Source organism: Gracilinanus agilis, chromosome 2 (assembly GCF_016433145.1).
Source record: "Gracilinanus agilis isolate LMUSP501 chromosome 2, AgileGrace, whole genome shotgun sequence".
NCBI lineage: Eukaryota > Metazoa > Chordata > Mammalia > Didelphimorphia > Didelphidae > Gracilinanus > Gracilinanus agilis.
In genome coordinates this window covers 470,225,640-470,245,094 of record NC_058131.1, presented here as the reverse complement: position 1 = coordinate 470,245,094, position 19,455 = coordinate 470,225,640, and the positions used below count along the sequence as shown (strand labels likewise).

Here is a 19,455-nt window from a genome sequence, read left to right as displayed (position 1 = left end):
AAATCCCCAGATGAAAACTAAATTAGAAATACTAAAAACCAAGGGAGAAATTAATAAAATCGAAAGTAAAAGAACTATTGAATTAATAAATAAGACTAGAAGCTGGTATTTTGAAAAAAAACAGATAAAATAGACAAAGTACTGGTCAATCTAATTAAAAAAAGGAAAGAAGAAAACCAAATTGACAGTATCAAAGATGAAAAGGGAGACTTCACCTCTAATGAAGGGGAAATTAAGGCAATCATTAAAAACTATTTCACCCAATTTTATGGCAGTAAATATAGCAATTTAAAAGATATGGATGAATATTTACAAAAATATAAATTGCCTAGATTAACAGCAGAAGAAATAGAATACCTAAATAATCCCATATCAGAAAAAGAAATTGAACAAGCCATCAAAGAACTCCCTAAGAAAAAATCTCCAGGGCCTGATGGATTCACAAGTGAATTCTATCAGACATTCAAAGAGCAACTAATCCCAATACTACACAAATTATTTGATATAATAAGCAAAGAAGGAGTCCTACCAAATTCCTTTTATGACACAAATATGGTACTGATTCCAAAGCCAGGGAGATCAAAAACAGAGGAAAGAAAACTACAGACCAATCTCCCTAATGAACATAGATGCAAAAATCCTAAATAGAATACTAGCAAAGAGACTCCAGCAGGTGATCAAGAGGATCATCCACCATGATCAGGTGGGATTTATACCAGGAATGCAAGGATGGTTCAACATTAGGAAAACCATCCACATAATTGACCATATCAACAGTCTAACAAACAAAAATCACATGATTATCTCAATAAATGCTGAAAAAGCCTTTGACAAAATAGAGCACCCATTCCTATTGAAAACACTAGAAAGTATAGGAACAGAAGGTCCTTTCCTAAAAACAATAAACAGTATATTCCTAAAACCATCAACAAGCATCATATGCAATGGGGATAAATTAGAAGCCTTTCCAATAAGATCAGGAGTGAAACAAGGATGCCCATTATCTCCTCTGTTATTTAACATTGTACTAGAAACACTAGCAGTAGCAATTAGAGAAGAAAAAGAAATTGAAGGTATTAAAATAGGCAGTGAGGAGACTAAGTTATCACTCTTTGCAGATGATATGATGGTCTACTTAAAAAATCCTAGAGAATCAACTAAGAAGCTTGTAGAAATAATCAACAACTTTAGCAAAGTTGCAGGATACAAAATAAATGCACATAAATCATCAGCATTTCTATATATTTCCAATACATCACAGCAGCAAGAGGTAGAAAGAGAAACACCATTTAAAATCACCCTAGACAATATAAAATACTTAAGAATCTATCTACCAAAACAAACACAGGAATTATATGAAAACAACTACAAAACACTTTCCAAACAATTAAAACTAGATCTAAACAATTGGAAAAACATTGATTGCTCATGGGTAGGACGAGCTAACATAATAAAAATGACCATTCTACCCAAATTAATTTATCTATTTAGTGCCATACCTATCAAACTACCAAAAATCTTTTTCACTGAATTAGGAAAAACTATAACAAAGTTCATTTGGAATAACAAAAGATCAAGAATATCAAGGGAAATAATGAAAAAAAATGTGAAGGAAGGGGGCCTAGCAATACCAGATATTAAACTATACTATAAAGCAGCAGTCATCAAAACGGTGTGGTACTGGCTAAGAGACAGAAGGGAGGATCAGTGGAATAGACTTGGGGTAAGTGACGTCAGCAAGACAGTATATGATAAACCCAAAGAGCCCAATTTTTGGGACAAAAATCCACTATTTGACAAAAACTGTTGGGAAATTTGGAAAACAATAAGGGAGAGATTAGTTTTAAATCAACGTCTCACACCCTACACCAAGATAAATTCAGAATGGGTGAATGACTTGAATATAAAGAGGGAAACTATAAATAAGTTAAGTGAACACAGAATAGTATACTTGTCAGATCTCTTGGAAAGGAAAGATTTTAAAACCAAGCAAGAATTAGAGAAAGTTACAAAATGTAAAATAAATTATTTTGATTATATAAAACTAAAAAGCTTTTGTACAAACCAAAACAATGTAGCCAAGATCAGAAGGGAAACAACAAACTGGGAAAAAATCTTTATAACAAAAAACTCTGATAGGGGTCTAATTACTCAAATATACAAGGAGTTAAGTGAATTGTATAAAAAATCATGCCATTCCCCAATTGAAAAATGGGCAAGAGACATGAATAGGCAGTTTTCAGGTAAAGAAATCAAAAGTATCAATAAGCACATGAGAAAGTGTTCTAAATTTCTAATAATTAGAGAAATGCAAATCAAAACAACTCTGAGGTATCACCTCACACCTAGCAGAATGGCTAAAATAAAAGAAGGGGAGAGTAATGAATGTTGGAGGGTATGTGGCAAAATTGGGATATTAATGCATTGCTGGTGGAGCTGTGAACTGATCCAACTATTCTGGATGGCAATTTGGATCTATGCTCAAAGGGTTATAAAAAAATGCCTACCCTTTGATCCAGCCATACCATTGTTGGGTTTGTACCCCAAAGAGATCATAGATAAACAGACTTGCACGAAAATATTTATAGCCAAGCTTTTTGTGGTGGCAAAAAACTGGAAAACGAGGGTATGCCCTTCAATTGGGGAATGGCTGAACAAACTGGTATATGCTGGTGATGGAATACTAAAAGGAATAATAAACTGGAGGAATTCCATGTGAATTGGAAAGACCTCCAGGAACTGATGCAGAGTGAAAGGAGCAGAGCCAGAAGAACATTGTACACAGAGACTGATATACTGTGGTAAAATCAAATGCAATGGACTTCTGTACTAGCAGCAATGCAATGACCCAGGACAATTCTGAGGGATTTATGGAAAAGAATGCTACCCGCATTCAGAGGAAGAACAGCAGGAGAGGAAACACAGATGAAAATCAACTGCTTGAATACATGGGATGATGAGGACATGATAGGGGATCGAAAGTACCATACCAATGCAACTATCAACAATTTGGAAATAGGTCTTTATTAATGACACATATTAAAACTAGTGGAAATGCATATCGGCCAGGGGAGGGGGGAGGTCGGGGGGCGAAGGGGAAAGTAAGAGCATAAATCTTGTAACCATGTTAACTTTTCTAAAATATAAATATTAATAAATGTTTAAAATCACCAAAAAAAAATTTATCTGGAGGCTTATTTCCAGATTTATAAGCATTTAGTAGTAAAGAGAAGGAAATAGAGGGAGAGTGGTCTTAGCCTTTCTAACTAGGGATGGATCTGATTTTCCATTTAGCTGCTTGGGCCACTAAACACTATCCACTAATTAGGCTGCTGATTAGTGTATAAAATACATAGATAATGCAATATCCAGAAGATTTAGCTCACCTAATACAGTAACTCACACATAAATATTCTATGAAAGAATAACTGTATTCTTTTTTGTTGCTTTTAGGAAGAAGAAAAAAATGATGACATTCCTGATTTCTTTGAACCAGTCTTGGAGTTTAACCAAAGTGCTAAAGTTCCTTCTCAGAATTATAATGGTCCTCCATTTCCACCAGTGATATCTGCTGCTCAGCCTACTGCTGATATTTTGGAGAAAGTGATTGAGAGAAAAGAGGCTCTAGAAAATAGCCTAATTAATTGGTAAATTTACATTGATATTTCTATGAATAAAGAGATATAATAAAAATTATAAAATAATGGGAAAATGAAACTTCCATGGTAATACTTAAAATTTCTTACTTATTAACATATTAAAGTTTCCTTTAATACTCTGCTGGTCACTTTCTTGATTGTATTTTTTGTTTAAAAGGAAATATCTCTACACTCGTTAATTTGAGTTGACTGTCATTACATTGGCAAAAGTGTATCTTTTTTTGGTATTGTAATAAAGCATTAAAAAAGATATCTTCTGTTGTGTCAGGTGAATTTTGAGTCAGTAATTTAAGGAGGAATATGGTATTTAGTTGAAATAGAGAGACTTGAAATATGGTTCAAATATAGCACTTGAAATAGGCTTTGTAATCCTATACAAGGCAATCTATTTCAGCTGCAAAATCAGGTTGCTGAAAGACTAGTGATTGGAATGTAAACAAATCTTAAGTGCAATGTGAGTATTAACTCTTACTATTAATAATTATGGTTGCAGTTAATTACCTTGGAGAAAGAAAAAACGTATTTTTCCTGGATTCTTTAGATAATTGCTTGCCTGAAGGCAGAGGATAGACCAAGTGATTGTTTAAGATTCTTTCCAGCTGTTATTTTGTGATTTTGTTTACTTTTCAACAGCTTTAAGTATTTTATTATTTATTATTATTATTAAGTAAGTTTAAGTATTTTAACTGCATGCTATGTGAGATGTATTTATTGATCCATCCTTTTGGACTTGGGAGTTCTGTTAAACTTTCTATCCTAATTTCCATAGGAAATTATGCAAACTTATATCACTGATTCTTTTGGTGTTCTGTAATTAAGGTTATTATACTAGCATATTATCTTTTTCAGTTTATTTGCTTTGTGGAACACTTACCATTTTCAGATATAATTTATAAGGAGTTTTTGAAAATGTCAAAGCAGTAGATCCATAATTTGCATAAATGGATTTAAAAAGCCATCAACTTTTGTTTCCCAGGGTGGAACAAGAAATAATGTCAAGAATTATCACTAGGGTACTTCCATTCCAGCAACAGGCAGTACCTAATGCCAGTGTTTCAGAAAGTGAAGAAAGTGAAGAAAGTGAAGCTGTGGGCTGTGATGTTGGTAAGTGAGAGCCTCTTAATTTGATTCTCTTCAGATGCCCATTTGGACTGTGCTGCTTGTATTTAGTTTACTATGAAAACATCCTTATAGTAATAATAAAAGAAGACCTCGCCTGAATTTTTAATTTTTTATTGATGCTTTTTATTCTTCATATTAATACTATTATCTGATACACCCTCCACATTCTTATGACAAAGAAAAACACACAGCACAAAACAACACATTTAACCTGTTTATCAAGATAAATATGTATATAAAGAAAAGGACTGTATGTTTCAGTACTCTGAAATGAAGATCATTACATTAATTTGAATTCTAATGACTTTTAATCATGTTTTCCTTTACATTATTGTGGTTGTTAGTACATTTTTGTTCTCTGGATGCTACTTCTCACTCTCTATCATTTCATTGTCCTGCTTAATTCCTCTGAATTTCTTGTAGTATCATTTATTATGATGTAGTAACAAATAGACACCCACTTTGGCTCCCTTTTTTGCTATCATAAAAAGAATAGCTGTGAATGTTTTCGTATAGATGAAAAAAGGGTTAGTTTTTTTTTTTTGATGGATGATCCTTGATTACATATTTAGGATCACATGTAATTAGTATTTGCTACAGTTTCTTTACTTGTATGAAAAACCCCAACCATCTCTCCTGTGATTTGAGTAGATACCAGGGAAAACTGATTTGTACCTCTTCTCCCTTTACCGTTAGCTTAGGAGACCTAGAACACATCTTGGGGAAGTATGGATATGAATATCTAATTAGAGCAAATGTTTTTAAGTGAAGTAAAATTTATCTTGTGCTAGTTTATGATTAACACTGTTTTTTCTTCTGCCCTGATCACTAAGAATAAGTTTTTGTTTTGATGATTTAGTTTCTTTAAAATTACTGCCTTACTTTTTTGGGGTTCCCTATATAAAATACCTTCATCACACATTTCACTATGGTTTCAAAATTATTTCAATACAAGAAAGAGAGACATTTTATGCCTCTAGATTAAATCTACTCCTTACTCAGGTAGTTTTCACTTTATACATCTTTTATATACATTTTCATAAGAGAGGTGATATGAAAGTAGAACATTTCTACCTATTGAGTAACTCACATAATCTGAATCCAAGAATGATGGTTAAAAGTTTATTTGTTTTCATTGAGAAACTTTCTCTTTTCCTTATTCTTCTTCTTGTTCTTCTTTCCCTTTGGCTAAGAATAGTAGTTTCTGTTGCTCTTCTCTTTAGATGCTTCTGAGGGACTTCTTTGAGATGTATATGTTCTTAGTGACTATGATATAAATCCTTTTGTATCTCTAAAAGCTATGGTAGCAGGAATGTGATCATTTCAATTAATTTCCCTCCTTGTTTTTTCCCCCAATTCAATTTCAATTAGTAACATGATCTAGCTAATCAGTTACCTTAATAAATTGAATTCAAAACATAATATACATATTTTCATGTTTACATTTCTTTTTCCCTATAATCCTTTTTAATACTTTAAGAATTAGAATATTGATTCTGATCAGGTTTTAACACAAATTTACTTTTCTTAAATGTTTTCATTTTTAGTTGAACCAGTAGGTGGTACAAGATTTCGACTCCTTGTTGATACCGGTGTGCCTGTGAACTCAGACACAATTAGTCATTTTGTGAATGAAGCTCTTGAAGAAATTATTGCCATCATGCTTGGAAACAGGGAAATGACAAAAGACATTCCTCCTGTTCCAGAAAGTGTTCCTGCCAATGTAACATACTTACCAGTAAGAACAATTTCTATTATAGAATATTAAAATGGCAGAAATTAAAATAAATCTAATCCCTTGTTTTATAGATCATATCCTTGTTGCCAAGTGTAAATCAAGCTTGAGTTGTTTAAAAAAATTAAATTGACTTAAATTTGAAATTCAGGTTAAAAGTGATATTAGGGATGAGCAAAATTAAGAATTATTCTTTGATCCTTTTGATATATTGACTTTCTTATCCAGTTATAGAATATAGAATATAGAATCCATTATAGAATAGATCAACTTTCTAGTGAAATCTTTTCTTCAGTGTTAGTGAGATGAAATTTAAGATATAGTCAGGAAGATGGAAAAATATTTCTTCCTAAGACATTAGTTTTTCCGATAGCCTCTAAGCCAAATCTCTAGAACCACTTTCTTTTTTCCTCTTTTCACCTCCTACTCTAAGAATTATAATCAAATCAACACTATTATTACTTCTGGAATGGGCTTGTAAATGAATACCATCTCTGACTTTTTATCCCAAATTACTCTTTTCTAGCTATCCCATTTCCTATGTGTTTGATTTTCCTTTATTAGTATCTAAGCTTAAGTGCAAGGACAACTTTTCTTTTGATTTTTGTATCTTAGAGCAGGTAGTTCTTGGACCATAATAATTATTTTTCAATTCATTTAAAATGAACCATATACTTGTTCAGCAATAGAACATCTTTGTCAACCTTAGATAAGTGTGATTCTGAAATATTTTTTTAAGTAACAGTATAAAAATAGTGATAGAAATTTTTTTGAAAAGCCTTCATGCATGAACTTTTATTCCTTTTATTCTGTAAGCAGCAACATATATTGTGGTATAAAAATCTATGTTTTGGCATGTCAGATTGGGTCAAAGTTTTATTAAATCAGCTGACCAGCTGGGGACACTGTCTTTAGAAGAGAGCTTCAGTCCCTTAAGAGATTGAAGCAAAAGGAAGAGGAGAAGAATTATATGAGAACAGTTAGTTACAGACATTTCCAGCTGAATTCCAGCATCTTATGGTTCTAGTTGCAAAGAACGGGAGACGAAAGGGATAAGCATTCAAAAGGCAACTACTATGTGTTAGGTACTGTGCTAAGAGCTTTTTACAAATATTATTTCATTTCATCTTTACATCTGCCTTCAAAGTAGGTGCTATTATTATCTCCATTGTACAGTTGATGAAATTTGAGGCAAACAGATTAAATGACTTGACCAGGGTCACACAGGTAGTAAGTGTCTGAGTCAGGTTTTGAATCATGGCCTTCCTGAATGCAGGTCTAGTTCTATACGCTACAGACTACACCAATAGCCACTTTTTACTGAGATAAAGGCATGCACATAAGGGGCATTTTGATTGACTTCAGTAGTTGGATAATGTCTTCCTGAACATAATAGAGCGTGACAACTCGATGTTAGGAAAGAAAGGGGAGAAACTTGGAGTATGTCCCTTTTCAGGCTTAATGAGAACAGTTTTTAAAATGGAAGTATGGAAGCTAAGCTGATTTGTATAGGTAAATATGTGTGACTCTTGAAAACTCTAGAACTATGCAATTTTTTAACTATTACAGGATTTCTTTTATATTGTCATAGAACACGGGCATATTTAAAACATTTAATGTTTAGTTATTAAATTCCAGGAGACCTTGAGGCTTACATTTTTCTCAAAGAAGTTAGAATTCCCAAAATAAGCTGGTTTAATTAGCATTATGGAGATTTATTGTCCTCAGAAATTAGGTCTCTGGAATTTTATTTTGTAATCATGATTTGTTGGCTTTTTTTAAAGTAGTAATAGCCTTCTTTATACCATGACTCAGTTTGAAACTCAGTGATCTAAAAACAGTAATGACTCATTTAACTGCATTCATTCATAAAAATATTGGGCCTCTTTACTGAGTTTTGGAACCAAGAAAGACATATCATCTGATCTTTCTATAAAGAAACACCCATTAAAAAACAACTGGTGTGTGTGTGTGTGTGTGTGTGTGTGTGTGTGTGTGTGTGTGTGTGTGTCTGTCTGTCTGTCTGTCTATCTGTCTGTAGGCTACTAATATAGTCATTCCCCCATTAGAGTTAAAGACCTTAAAAATGTCTTTGAGAATTTTTATTGGCAAAAAATTCATTCTGCAGCCAGTTTCATCAAAGAGCTTCTCTAAACATAGGCTTGTGCATAGAAACCGATATCCATACATATTCAATGTCTGAATGAATTGGATGCTTTTTATTTAGCTGGGTGTATTGTATGCTGGGGCTCTACTGTTTTAGATGATTAGTAGTCATAAAATAATTTGAATATAGTTGTCCTTTCTCATTCCTGATATCTTAGAGGATGATATGATAATATTTTACTAAGTTCATTTATATTTTTCCATGTTTACCCATTTCAGATTGTTTATAGTATTTTTCTTCCTCTTGTTTAGCACAGCTTTAGCTAGGTTTGTTATCTTCTGTCCTATTATTCTAATTTTTGGATCTGCATACTTTGATCTTAATTTTTGTTATAAAATATATTAATTATCTGCCCTCGTCAGCTGCAATTTTGGTTAGCATGCCATCTTTTTCTTTATGAAAGTTACTAATAAGAATGATGAACAAAAGAAAATCAAGGACAAAGCCTGCAACTCTATCCTATAGACCTCCCAGGATCACATTCATTATTAAGCAATACTATTTGGGTTTGATTATTTAGCCAGGTATAATTTTATTTTACTATGTTATCGTCAAGTATATACCGCTTCCTCTTGTTCATAAAGATTTTGTGAAAGACTTTGTCATTTGCTATGTTTGAAATACCTATTATGTCTTAAACATTCTTCTCATTCATCAGTCCATCAGGAAAAGAAGTGAAATTAGATTGTCATAATTTGTTCTTAGTGAACCCATCTTGTCTCCAAATAGTTAACGTTTTTAACTGCTTAGAGACCATGTTTTTAATCATTTGAAGTTTTTTCAAGAGTAAACAACAAGTCTATAGTTTTCAAATTTGTCTACTCTTTTTTCTCTTTTAAAATCAAGATAATATCTCCCTTCTTTCCTGAAGCTCCTCTCTTATTGACATGATTCTTCAGAGATCATTAGAGAAGGACAGTATTTCTAGATGCAGTACTATTCTAGAAAACCCAGTGTTCTGGATAGCTAACATCCAGATAACTGAAGTTTCTAGCACCTCAGGTTGAGATTGAAAAGTGTTTAGTTTGGCAAAGTTCCTTATAGCCATGATCATCTCTTTACTTTTTGTGCATACAAGTTTTTTTATAGCTTACGAACAAGTCAATTTTACTCTATTTAAAATATCTATCTTTTTTTGTATTAAATTTATCTTAGACTGTTCACTGTACTCCAGTGCCCACTCCACAGCCCACTCCGCCTCAGTCTCCTCCTCCATCTCCTCTTAAGGGACCATTATTAATAAAAACTCCAGAGTCTTCACCCTGTATTTCAGAACATGATGATATTTTTCCTGTAAAAGAACAATTTACTCAGACAGGTAAATACTGCATTTTAAAATAAGTTTCAGTAATATCTTACTAATTTGAATTTGAATTTGTGTTTATGTTTATAGATTAATATATTATTATTTATTGATTTCTTAAGATAAATATTAGATTATTTCTTATAGTGAGAAATTGGTTGATGCCTTTTAAAAATGTTCTGTTCCATTAGGTGTCAAATAACTTCATTTTTTTTCTTCCAGAACTTCAGTGTATTTACACTAATGGTTTCTTTTCCTTTTTTAAAACCTTACCTCCTATCTTAGAATCAATACTAAGTATCAGTTCCAAGGCAGAAGAAAAGTAACGTCTATGCAATTAGGGTTAATGACTTAATCAAGAGTCACGTAGCTAGGAAGTATTTGAGGCCAGATTTGAACCCCAAACCTCCCATCTCCACACTTGCCTCTTAGCTGCCCCAAATGGTTTCTTTTTTGATAATTATTTTAAGCTTAATACTTATTTCTAGTACTTACCATTATTTTTTATAGCAAAATATCAGAGAATTTTATGAAGCAAGATACCTTTATTTCTGTCAATTGGTCTATTTGGCTGAATTTTTTCCCCTTTTTATATCAAATTTTTAGGAAATGATAATCTCCCTGCAAGTACTCTTATTATTACGCCTACAGTTACTCCTGCTGCTACACCTCCATTAGCAGGGACACCAACTCTTAGTGTCTCTGAAGATTCCTCTGAAAAATTTAAGAAAGCAAGCCCTAAACTTCCTAAGCCCTGGAGTAATGATGATTTGCCACTGGATGAAGAGAATCCCAATCCTATTCAAGAAGAACCTCTTCACTCAAGAGCTATGTAAGCAATAAAAATATTTAACTTTTAATTTGTCTTAAAAAACAAAATTATGGATGTTTTCGAATTTTAAAAAACATATATCTTCTCAGTAATCCATCTTCTTCCGTAGACTCCTTCCTAATAATAAGGAAAAAGAGTTAAGCAAAACAAATCAATGTTATCTATGTCTGATAACATATGCAGCATCAATAGTACAACTGCCTCTCTCTTTTGAAGAGGGAAAGTACTTCTTCGTCTAGAATCAATATCAGTTATTTCACTAATCTGAATTCTGATGCTTTGTATTGTTTTCTTTTGCATATGTTATTATAATTACCATGATGGAAAAATTAGTTATGTGATAACAATAATGCAATTATTACATTATTATAATTACTATTTATAGAGGTAATTAGGTGACCCAGGGAATATAGTATTGGGCTTTGAATCAGGAAGACCTGAGTTCAAATTTGACCTTAGAAACTCACTAGTTCTATGACCCTACGCAAGCCACTTAATACTATTTGTTTGTTTCCTCATCTATAATATGATAGTATATTAGCACATCAATATTTACACATACCTCTTAGGGTTGTTGTGAGAATGAAATAGTATTTATAAAGTAGTTGGCAAACATTAAAGTACTATATAGTATAATTTTATTATTGAAAGCCTTTGTATCTAGTGTTGTCTTGTTTTTTTCATTATAGCTTTTGCAGAATTTATATAATCTTAAGAAATTTCAAGAAGCAATGAATTGATAGCCTTTAAATCATTAGCTCCTTTAGAAGAAAAATATTATAAATGGAAAGTTACACTTACTCTTTTTCATTATTATTTTTAATGAGTGGTGTGACATTTATGTATTCTAGCACTATTCTTTTAGTCAGTAAAGAATTTGGACAAAATTCTCTTTGACTCCTTTGATGTGAAAGAATTAAAATAATTTTATAGAGAAAAACTTTTACAAATAATCAAATTATAATGCTGGTCATAGATGTGTTTTTTGAAGTAGATTTGTCCTGGAGATTTCTGGACCAAGTATATAAAACAAATTTTTTTTTTTTCAGTGTGATGTCTGTGGCTCGAGATGAAGAACCTGAAAACTTGGTCTTACCTGCTCCATCAATTGTTTCCAATCCAGTCATCTTTAAATCATTTCCTGTTGAAGCACAAACTCCTTCTCCAGTTCATACACCAAGTTCTGTACAGACAACACAGGAAAGTAGTTCAAGCTACATCACTACTGAAACAGAGACCTTTGAGAGACCCATTTCTGAGGGAGAGATTTTGTTTAGTTATGGGCAGAAGGTGGCTACAAGAGGTAATTTAATTTAAGTTAATTTTCAGCAAGTGGTTTCACTGAGTTGGATAGTGAATATACTTATTCTCCTCTGTCACACTATTTGAAATATAATTTATCTTAAAAGAATTAAAGGTGCTTTACTAAAAATTCTTTCCATAAATATTGATGTGCTAATACACTGTCATAGCTTTTATTCCCTTGATTAAAACCTATTTATTTTGATATAATGTTAAAATCTTTCATACACGTTGGGCTTATCAGCTGAACTACACTGTTATCTAAGGAATTTTGTTTCATTTTCAATAAGCATTTTATTGAAAATTGAGAATTATTTGTATGTAACTTGAAAACAATCATATAATTATGTTTGAGTAGAAGTTATTAGGTGTTAATTAATAGTGTTCTGTTGTAAATTTAAGTTTGTAGTTTGTTGCAGTATATATGGTTAAATTGTTTTCTGAACTTTTAATTTCCAAATATAACAGATGGAGGACTGTTTTTATCTAACTTCAATGATAGTTTATCCAGTACTCTGCGTGATGCTCATGAAATGGTAAGAAAATTATCATCTAGAACATTGGATCATATGATGAAGGGCTTGTTGCTTAAATATTTATCATAGAGCAAATTTTTTCATTTATCTAAATGAAATTTAGTAATGCTAGACAAAGTGTAATAAAATATTCGTGAAGGATATTAAAATTTTCATAAAAATCTCATTAATTCAGTCTACTGAAACTGCTTAAGACTTACATAGTTTAAAATATGTGGAAAGTATTACTTAAAATAAAATCAGATTGAAGGTAACATTAAAAAAAATGCTTTACTACTATACTATAAGTACCACTGGACCTTTCCACTTAACTTAGAACTGAATCCTGACTTTGTATTTCCTCTCTCTATTCCAATGTGAGCTCCCTGAGAACAGATCTTTAGTTCTTAGAATAGTGTTTTTTTGCAGAGTAAATGCTTTTCCATTCATTCATTCATGCATTCATTCATTCAGGATATACTTTATTGACTTGTTAGATCATAAATTCCATAATATTATGCTACTGTATTTTATCTAAACTCTATTTCCTCTAGTGCTTAGCATAATGCTTTAGATAGAGTGGGTATTTAGTGATTGTTGATTAAAGAGAATGAATGAATTAACTTTAGTAGCTAGAGTACAACACTTTAGCAACTGGATAGGCAAAATGGTGTTTCAAGGCACATTATGAAATGAAATTTTGAAGTGTTGCCTCTAAATATTTTAAATAGATTAAAAAATGTTAAAAACAATAAAACTTAAAAAATATCTCTACTTGCATTAATGTCAAATACTACTTAGCTTTTATAGTTTTTATCAATTTTCATTTTTTTATTGTAAAGATAATTGTAGACCACTCTCACTTAATGTAAGCCAAAATCATATCTTTATTTACATATAGGTTATATAGGGGGTTCCCAAAGTCTTACTGCAGGTTTATGCATTTAAAACTGCATTAAGTTTAGCAACTGAGCAACTTTAGCAACACTATATTTTATTTTTTTATTGAAAGATGTTTTATTTTCCAATTACATGTAATAACAATTTTCAACATATGTTTCCCGAAATGATAAGATCCAAATTGTCCCCCTCCATTCTTTCCCTCCCCACTCTTGGAGATGGTAAGCAATTTGGACTGGGTTATACATGTGTTATTATGCAAAACATACTTCTATATGGTCATTGTTGTAAGAGAATACTCATATAAAACCCAAACCCCAAAATAAAACCATAAATAAACTAATGTGAAAGGTAGTATGCTTTGTTTTAGCTCCCAACAATTCTTTTTTTTTTTTTTATGACAAGATAAGTCCTTTAGAATTGTCCCAGATCATTGTATTGTTGAGAGTAACCAAGCTTTTTGGTTGATCATCATACAATATTGGTATTACTGTTATTAAAATCATTATCTGGGATAAGATGGATGCCACCTTGACTGACAGGGATGGCGGTTGAGAGATTTGGAATGTTCCCAGATGCCGTGAGCCAGGGGCAAAAGTCAGTTGGCTCCATCCTATAAATACCCACTAAGAACTACAGTTGAGGTCTCAGAACTCAGAGCTGAGATATTGAGCAAACTTCTCTTGGAGCAAGAACTGGGACAGGGGGAGGTGAAGGGTGAAGGGTGGTAGAAGAAGAGGGTAGGCCAGAATCTGACCCTGTAACCTGTGCTTGACTGTGAGGGAGCTAGTGATTCATCAATATTATTAGTAGTGGGGCTGAGAGAATATATAGATCATCAATCAACATCTACATAAATAGCCTTCCCTATTCTCTGACTTGGCTGTGGCCAGGTCAGGTCAGAGTTAGTGAGAGGGTAAAGCCTCTACCAGCTTAGCAATCTCTAGTCCTGATCAACAATTAGCTTAGTAGCCAAATAATAGCAATAGGGTTTCCAGTCCCCAAACCTATTACCTTGTTATCCTATCCCCATTAATAGTTAATACAGTGATTTAACAACAAGTACCTTCCTGAGTGGTTATTCTATCACAGCCCTTAGGAAGGGAGAATCAATAAGCAGTCAGATACCAATGTTTCCAAAGCCAATCAATAGCCTATTAACAATTAATACAACCCCAGGTTGGGCCTAGAGAGGTTAACCATTTATCTAACCTCTCAAGGGGTTCTAACCTGGGCAATTGTTAGAAGGAAGCAACTGACAGGCTTACCTAAACAAGCCTGTCAGAGAGAGAGAAGAGGGATAGATCAAATCAGTAGCTAATGTGAGAGGAGTGGATGTTCCTCCTTCACCAACCATAACTTGCTTAGGCCTTGGGCACCTGATCCCTCCTTCATTCATACTAACCCTAAGATCTATATACCAGCCATCCTCTCAGGTCTAGAGAGTAAGATCTAGTAGGAGATATACAAAGATAATTCTCCTACCTTTATTCCTTTTTAACACTGTGTACAATGTTCTCATTGCTCTGCTTATTATACTTTGCATTAGGCCATGTAGATCATTTGAGCTTCTCTAAAATAATCCTGCTTATCATTTTTAAAAAACCCTTTATCTTCTGTCTTATAATCAATACTGTGTATTGGTTCCAAGGCAGAAGAGCAGTAAGGGCTAGGCAATGGGAGTTAAGTAACTTGCCCAGGGTCACACAGCTAGGAAGTATCTGAGGCCAGATTTGAACCTAGGACCTCCCATCTCTAGGTCTGACCTCTCAATCCATCGAGCCTCCCAGCTGTTCCTTATGCTTATCATTTCTTAAAGCACAATAATATTCCATCACCAACATATCCAAATTTTTGCCACCACAAAAAGAGCAGCTACAAATATTTTTGTATGGGTTAATCCTTTCCCATTTTTTTGTGATCAGTATTCAGACTCAGTAGTGGTATTACAGAATCAAAGGATATACACAGCTTTATTGCCTTTTGGGAATATTACATTTAATTGTGTCCCTATTCTGCATTATATGTATGGTGAGGATCACTTCAATGGACATAATTTGTAAAGTATGTATATTTCTTTCAAACCCTCATAACTAGAAATGTGATGATACTTTTATTATTGTTTCCAATATGAATAAAATCCAATCAGTTTATCAATTCTTAGTGTTCTCCCTCCCAAGCCACCTTGAATTTAAATTTTTGTTTTTTAGTCATTTTCTAGTCACATCTGATTCTTTGTGATCCTATTTGTATTTATTCTCTTTATATTTACTCTGTATGTATTTATATATGTCCTTCCCCTTTGGAATGAATCTACTTGTGAATAGAGATTATTTCATTCTTTATATTTGTATCCTTAGTGTTTAGCACAAGGCCTGGAACATAGTAGGGTATTTAACAAATGCTGTTGGTTAATTGATTAAATCAAAGCTAAAATTTAACTAAAGTTTCTTAATTTAATGTATAACAAGAAAATTATTTTGTGATTATATCATAAATTATAAGCTAAGAAAAGTAGGAATAAATATGATGGCCTTTAGGTTATGGTAATCTCCTGTCTTCATGTTTCTCTTCTCTTAGGAAGATGATTCTCCTAGTGAAGGACAAGTGATGATGAAGAAACCCCATAAAGGACATCAACAGGATATATTTCTCTCACTTCTTGCTAAATTAAGCCAAGAACCATTAGATTCACAGCAAGTAGCCTACCACTCAGAGGTAATTTTTAGCATTCATTTCATTGTTAGAAGTAAAACTAACCAGCAGACTGATTTTTAGTTCTGAAATAAAATAATATCTCAATTTTATCCAGAAATCAATCTTGTAACAATCTCAAACTTTTTACTAAAGTGAAAAAATCACAAAGTTAGAGAGAACCTTAATCACACTTTAGGGATTAGGAACATGAGGTATATAAAAATTAAGTGACTTACTCAAGCTTAGTTAATGTCTAAATTAGGGTTAGAATTTAAATCTTTTGGTTCAGTGCTCTTCTTATTTATTTATTCATTGGCAATAAATAACCTTACCTAACATTATAGAATTTTAAGAGTTGAAAGGAATCTTAGAGGCCATAAAGTTTATTTTGTAACTGAGGAAGCTCTTACTACAACATCCCTGACAAGTGGTCATATAGTATTATTTTGGAGCTCTCCATCTAACAATAGCTTGTGGCCCAACAAGTGGTTCCTTGTAGCATCAGATCAGATCTATGATCCTATTACCTTACCATTTTTCACAAGACATGCTCCATTATGGTGATGAACACCTGGAAGGTCTTTTGTGTCTGTTTTGTGTCTTACTTTATTAATAATCACAGCATTGTTAAGTAATTATTTCTGAAGTTGCATTTAACAAAAAAATTTTGTCATTTTTACATATACACACATGTAAAAATAAATATATAGGGGGCAGCTGGGTAGCTCAGTGGATTGAGAGCCAGGCCTAGAGACAGGAGGTCCTAGGTTCAAATCTGGCCTCAGACACTTCCCAGCTGTGTGACCCTGGGCAAGTCACTTGACCACCATTGCCTACCCTTACCACTCTTCCACCTATAAGTCAATACACAGAAGTTAAGGGTTTAAATATATTATATATATTTATGGTTCTTTGAACAAGGGAAATTTTCTGAATGTTTACTTCTCTACCAAGTTATGTGTTTTTGTTATCCATAAACAATAGTCAATTATATAAAAATATAATTAGTTGTAGAAAATTGTTTGCAAAAACCTGTTTTATATATTCCATATGTAGCTCATTCTTATAAAGATTTTTCAAAGACAACAAAGTAGGTGTGTAGATTGGTAGTTGATTGCTTTTTTAAGGTATTAATATAATGTTTGTGTTTTCCCATTCTTTTATTATCTTGCCTGAAGTATCTTATAAAATGGTTGATATTTTACCCTTTCAGTACATATTTCCATATTTTGTTCTTAGGCTGGTCTATTCCTAACTTTGGGGGTCAGTTCTGCTTCTTTGCATTTCATATTAGGAACTGAATTATAGAATCCAAATGTGCTGGGTCCTCTGCTACTACTGCTGCTAAACATAGGTCACAGATATATTCACAGATTTATTTGACTTTATGTCTAATTGTTGTCCTCCTGCCAGAATGTTTTGTAATTATTTCCTCTATTACTTAACTTGGTTAAAAATTCATCCTACAGCCATAGTTGTGATAGGAACCTGATTTGGTTCTCTTTTATTTGTTTTATGTATGATAATAATAATTTTAAGTATCCATTTTGTATTATAAGGGTTTAATTAAGGCATTCGACAAAGTGAGGAGAGCAGTTTAACAGAAACTTTGTTTAATTTAAGAAAGAAGTGCAGATAGAAAGATAGAAAAGAATAAAAAGAGATTATTACACTTAGACCCTATAAATATACCTTAAATTCCTAATACTACCTAAAATCTCCTAAAACTATCTCTTAACTGTCTTCTGAGGACAGTTTCTTCTGCCTGGCACACCAGGCCTATCTAAACCTACTCTATCTATAAATTATTCACTAACTCCCTAACTCCCTAAAATAATAGACAGCCACCACTCACTCACTCACTCACTCCTTCAATCAGTTTTTTTATAGCAGCCCAACTGTCAGTAGCCAATTGCCAGCAGATCCTTGCTTTAGAGACAGACCTCCTGCTCTCTAGTGATCCCAGAGGCAAAAGACTATCAACTGTCAGCGCTGCTTCCTTTCTCTCCTCACTGACCAACTTCCTCCCCTAACTTCCTGTCAGAGGGCAGGCTACTTCCTCTCCTCAGTCCTGGTCTCCCTGGTAACAGAATCTTCAGCTCTGGCTCACTGACTCCTATCAGTTCTGATCTATTTAGAAATTCTGCTCTCTTGCCTCTTAAGGAGACAGAGGAAGAGATTAAGAAAATCTCTTTAACAGAATTCATTGTAGAATCTATGTAATATTATAAACCTAGATTTTCTTGATAACCAATTCAGGTGGTGTTCTAAAGCTATTTTCTGCTAGACTGATTTCCAGTTTTTCTAACAATTTTTGTCAGTTTTTTTCTTTTCTAAATTATCTGTTTTCTGACTTATTGAACACTGGGTTTTTGAGTTCAAGTATTTTTGATACTTTCTTCTTTAGTCTGCTCCATTGATTGTCATGTTTTATTTTTTAACCAGTACCTTTCTTATTTCCTACATTTTTTCATTATTTCTACATTCTAGCCTTTTTGTTGAATTTTGTGGGTAGCTAGTTGACTCAGTGGATAGAGTGCTCAGCTTGGAGACAGGGAGTCTCATCTTCCTGGATTGAAGTCAGGTACTAGACACTTATTAGCTATATGTCCCTGGACAAGTTACTTAACCCTGTTTGTCTTAGTTCCTCATCAGTAAAATGAGCTGGAGAAAGAAATGGCAAACCATTCCATTATCTCTGCCAACAAAAGTCTAAATGGGGTCATGAAGAGTTGAATATAACTGAAATGACTGAGTAACCAACAAACGAATTGTTATTATTCTGTTTAGTGCTATAAAGTATCCCTTTGGTAGTTTGACTGAAATAGTATTAAATATGTAAATTAACATTAGCAGTATTTTCATCTTTATTACATTGGCATGTTATGACTATTAATACTATTTAGGTTTTTTTTCTTCAGAGGAGCATTTTGTAATTTTATCTGTATGAGTATCAAGTGGTATTTTGACACAGATGTTTTATAGCTGTTTTGAGTCTTACCTTTTTGTTATTGCCTTCTAAATTTTATTATATAAAAATGATTTTTTAATTGGCTAATTTTGCAGCATGTGTAATAATAATGAGAGTCAATAATCAATGTTTGATAGAAGGGAGAGAGAGAGAGAGAGAGAGAGAGAGAGAGAGAGAGAGAGAGAGAGAGAGAGAGAGAGAGTGAGAGAGAGAGTGAGAGAGAGAGAGTGTGTGGTGAGTCTTTCTTCCAGC

The 19,455-nt window shown here is 32.9% G+C and overlaps 1 protein-coding gene across 1 annotated transcript in view; it reads left to right on the top strand.

Annotated features, from left to right (window-relative positions):
- Nucleotides 1–19,455, top strand: part of KIAA0586 (KIAA0586 ortholog) — a 152,007-nt gene that overhangs the window by 75,345 nt on the left and 57,207 nt on the right. Inside the window, exons 20-27 of the mRNA XM_044659964.1 lie at nucleotides 3,454–3,647; nucleotides 4,636–4,763; nucleotides 6,329–6,519; nucleotides 9,839–10,001; nucleotides 10,593–10,818; nucleotides 11,868–12,121; nucleotides 12,589–12,656; nucleotides 16,116–16,253. Coding sequence (XP_044515899.1) covers nucleotides 3,454–3,647; nucleotides 4,636–4,763; nucleotides 6,329–6,519; nucleotides 9,839–10,001; nucleotides 10,593–10,818; nucleotides 11,868–12,121; nucleotides 12,589–12,656; nucleotides 16,116–16,253 — 1,362 coding nt within the window. The remainder of the gene's footprint in view (nucleotides 1–3,453; nucleotides 3,648–4,635; nucleotides 4,764–6,328; nucleotides 6,520–9,838; nucleotides 10,002–10,592; nucleotides 10,819–11,867; nucleotides 12,122–12,588; nucleotides 12,657–16,115; nucleotides 16,254–19,455) is intronic.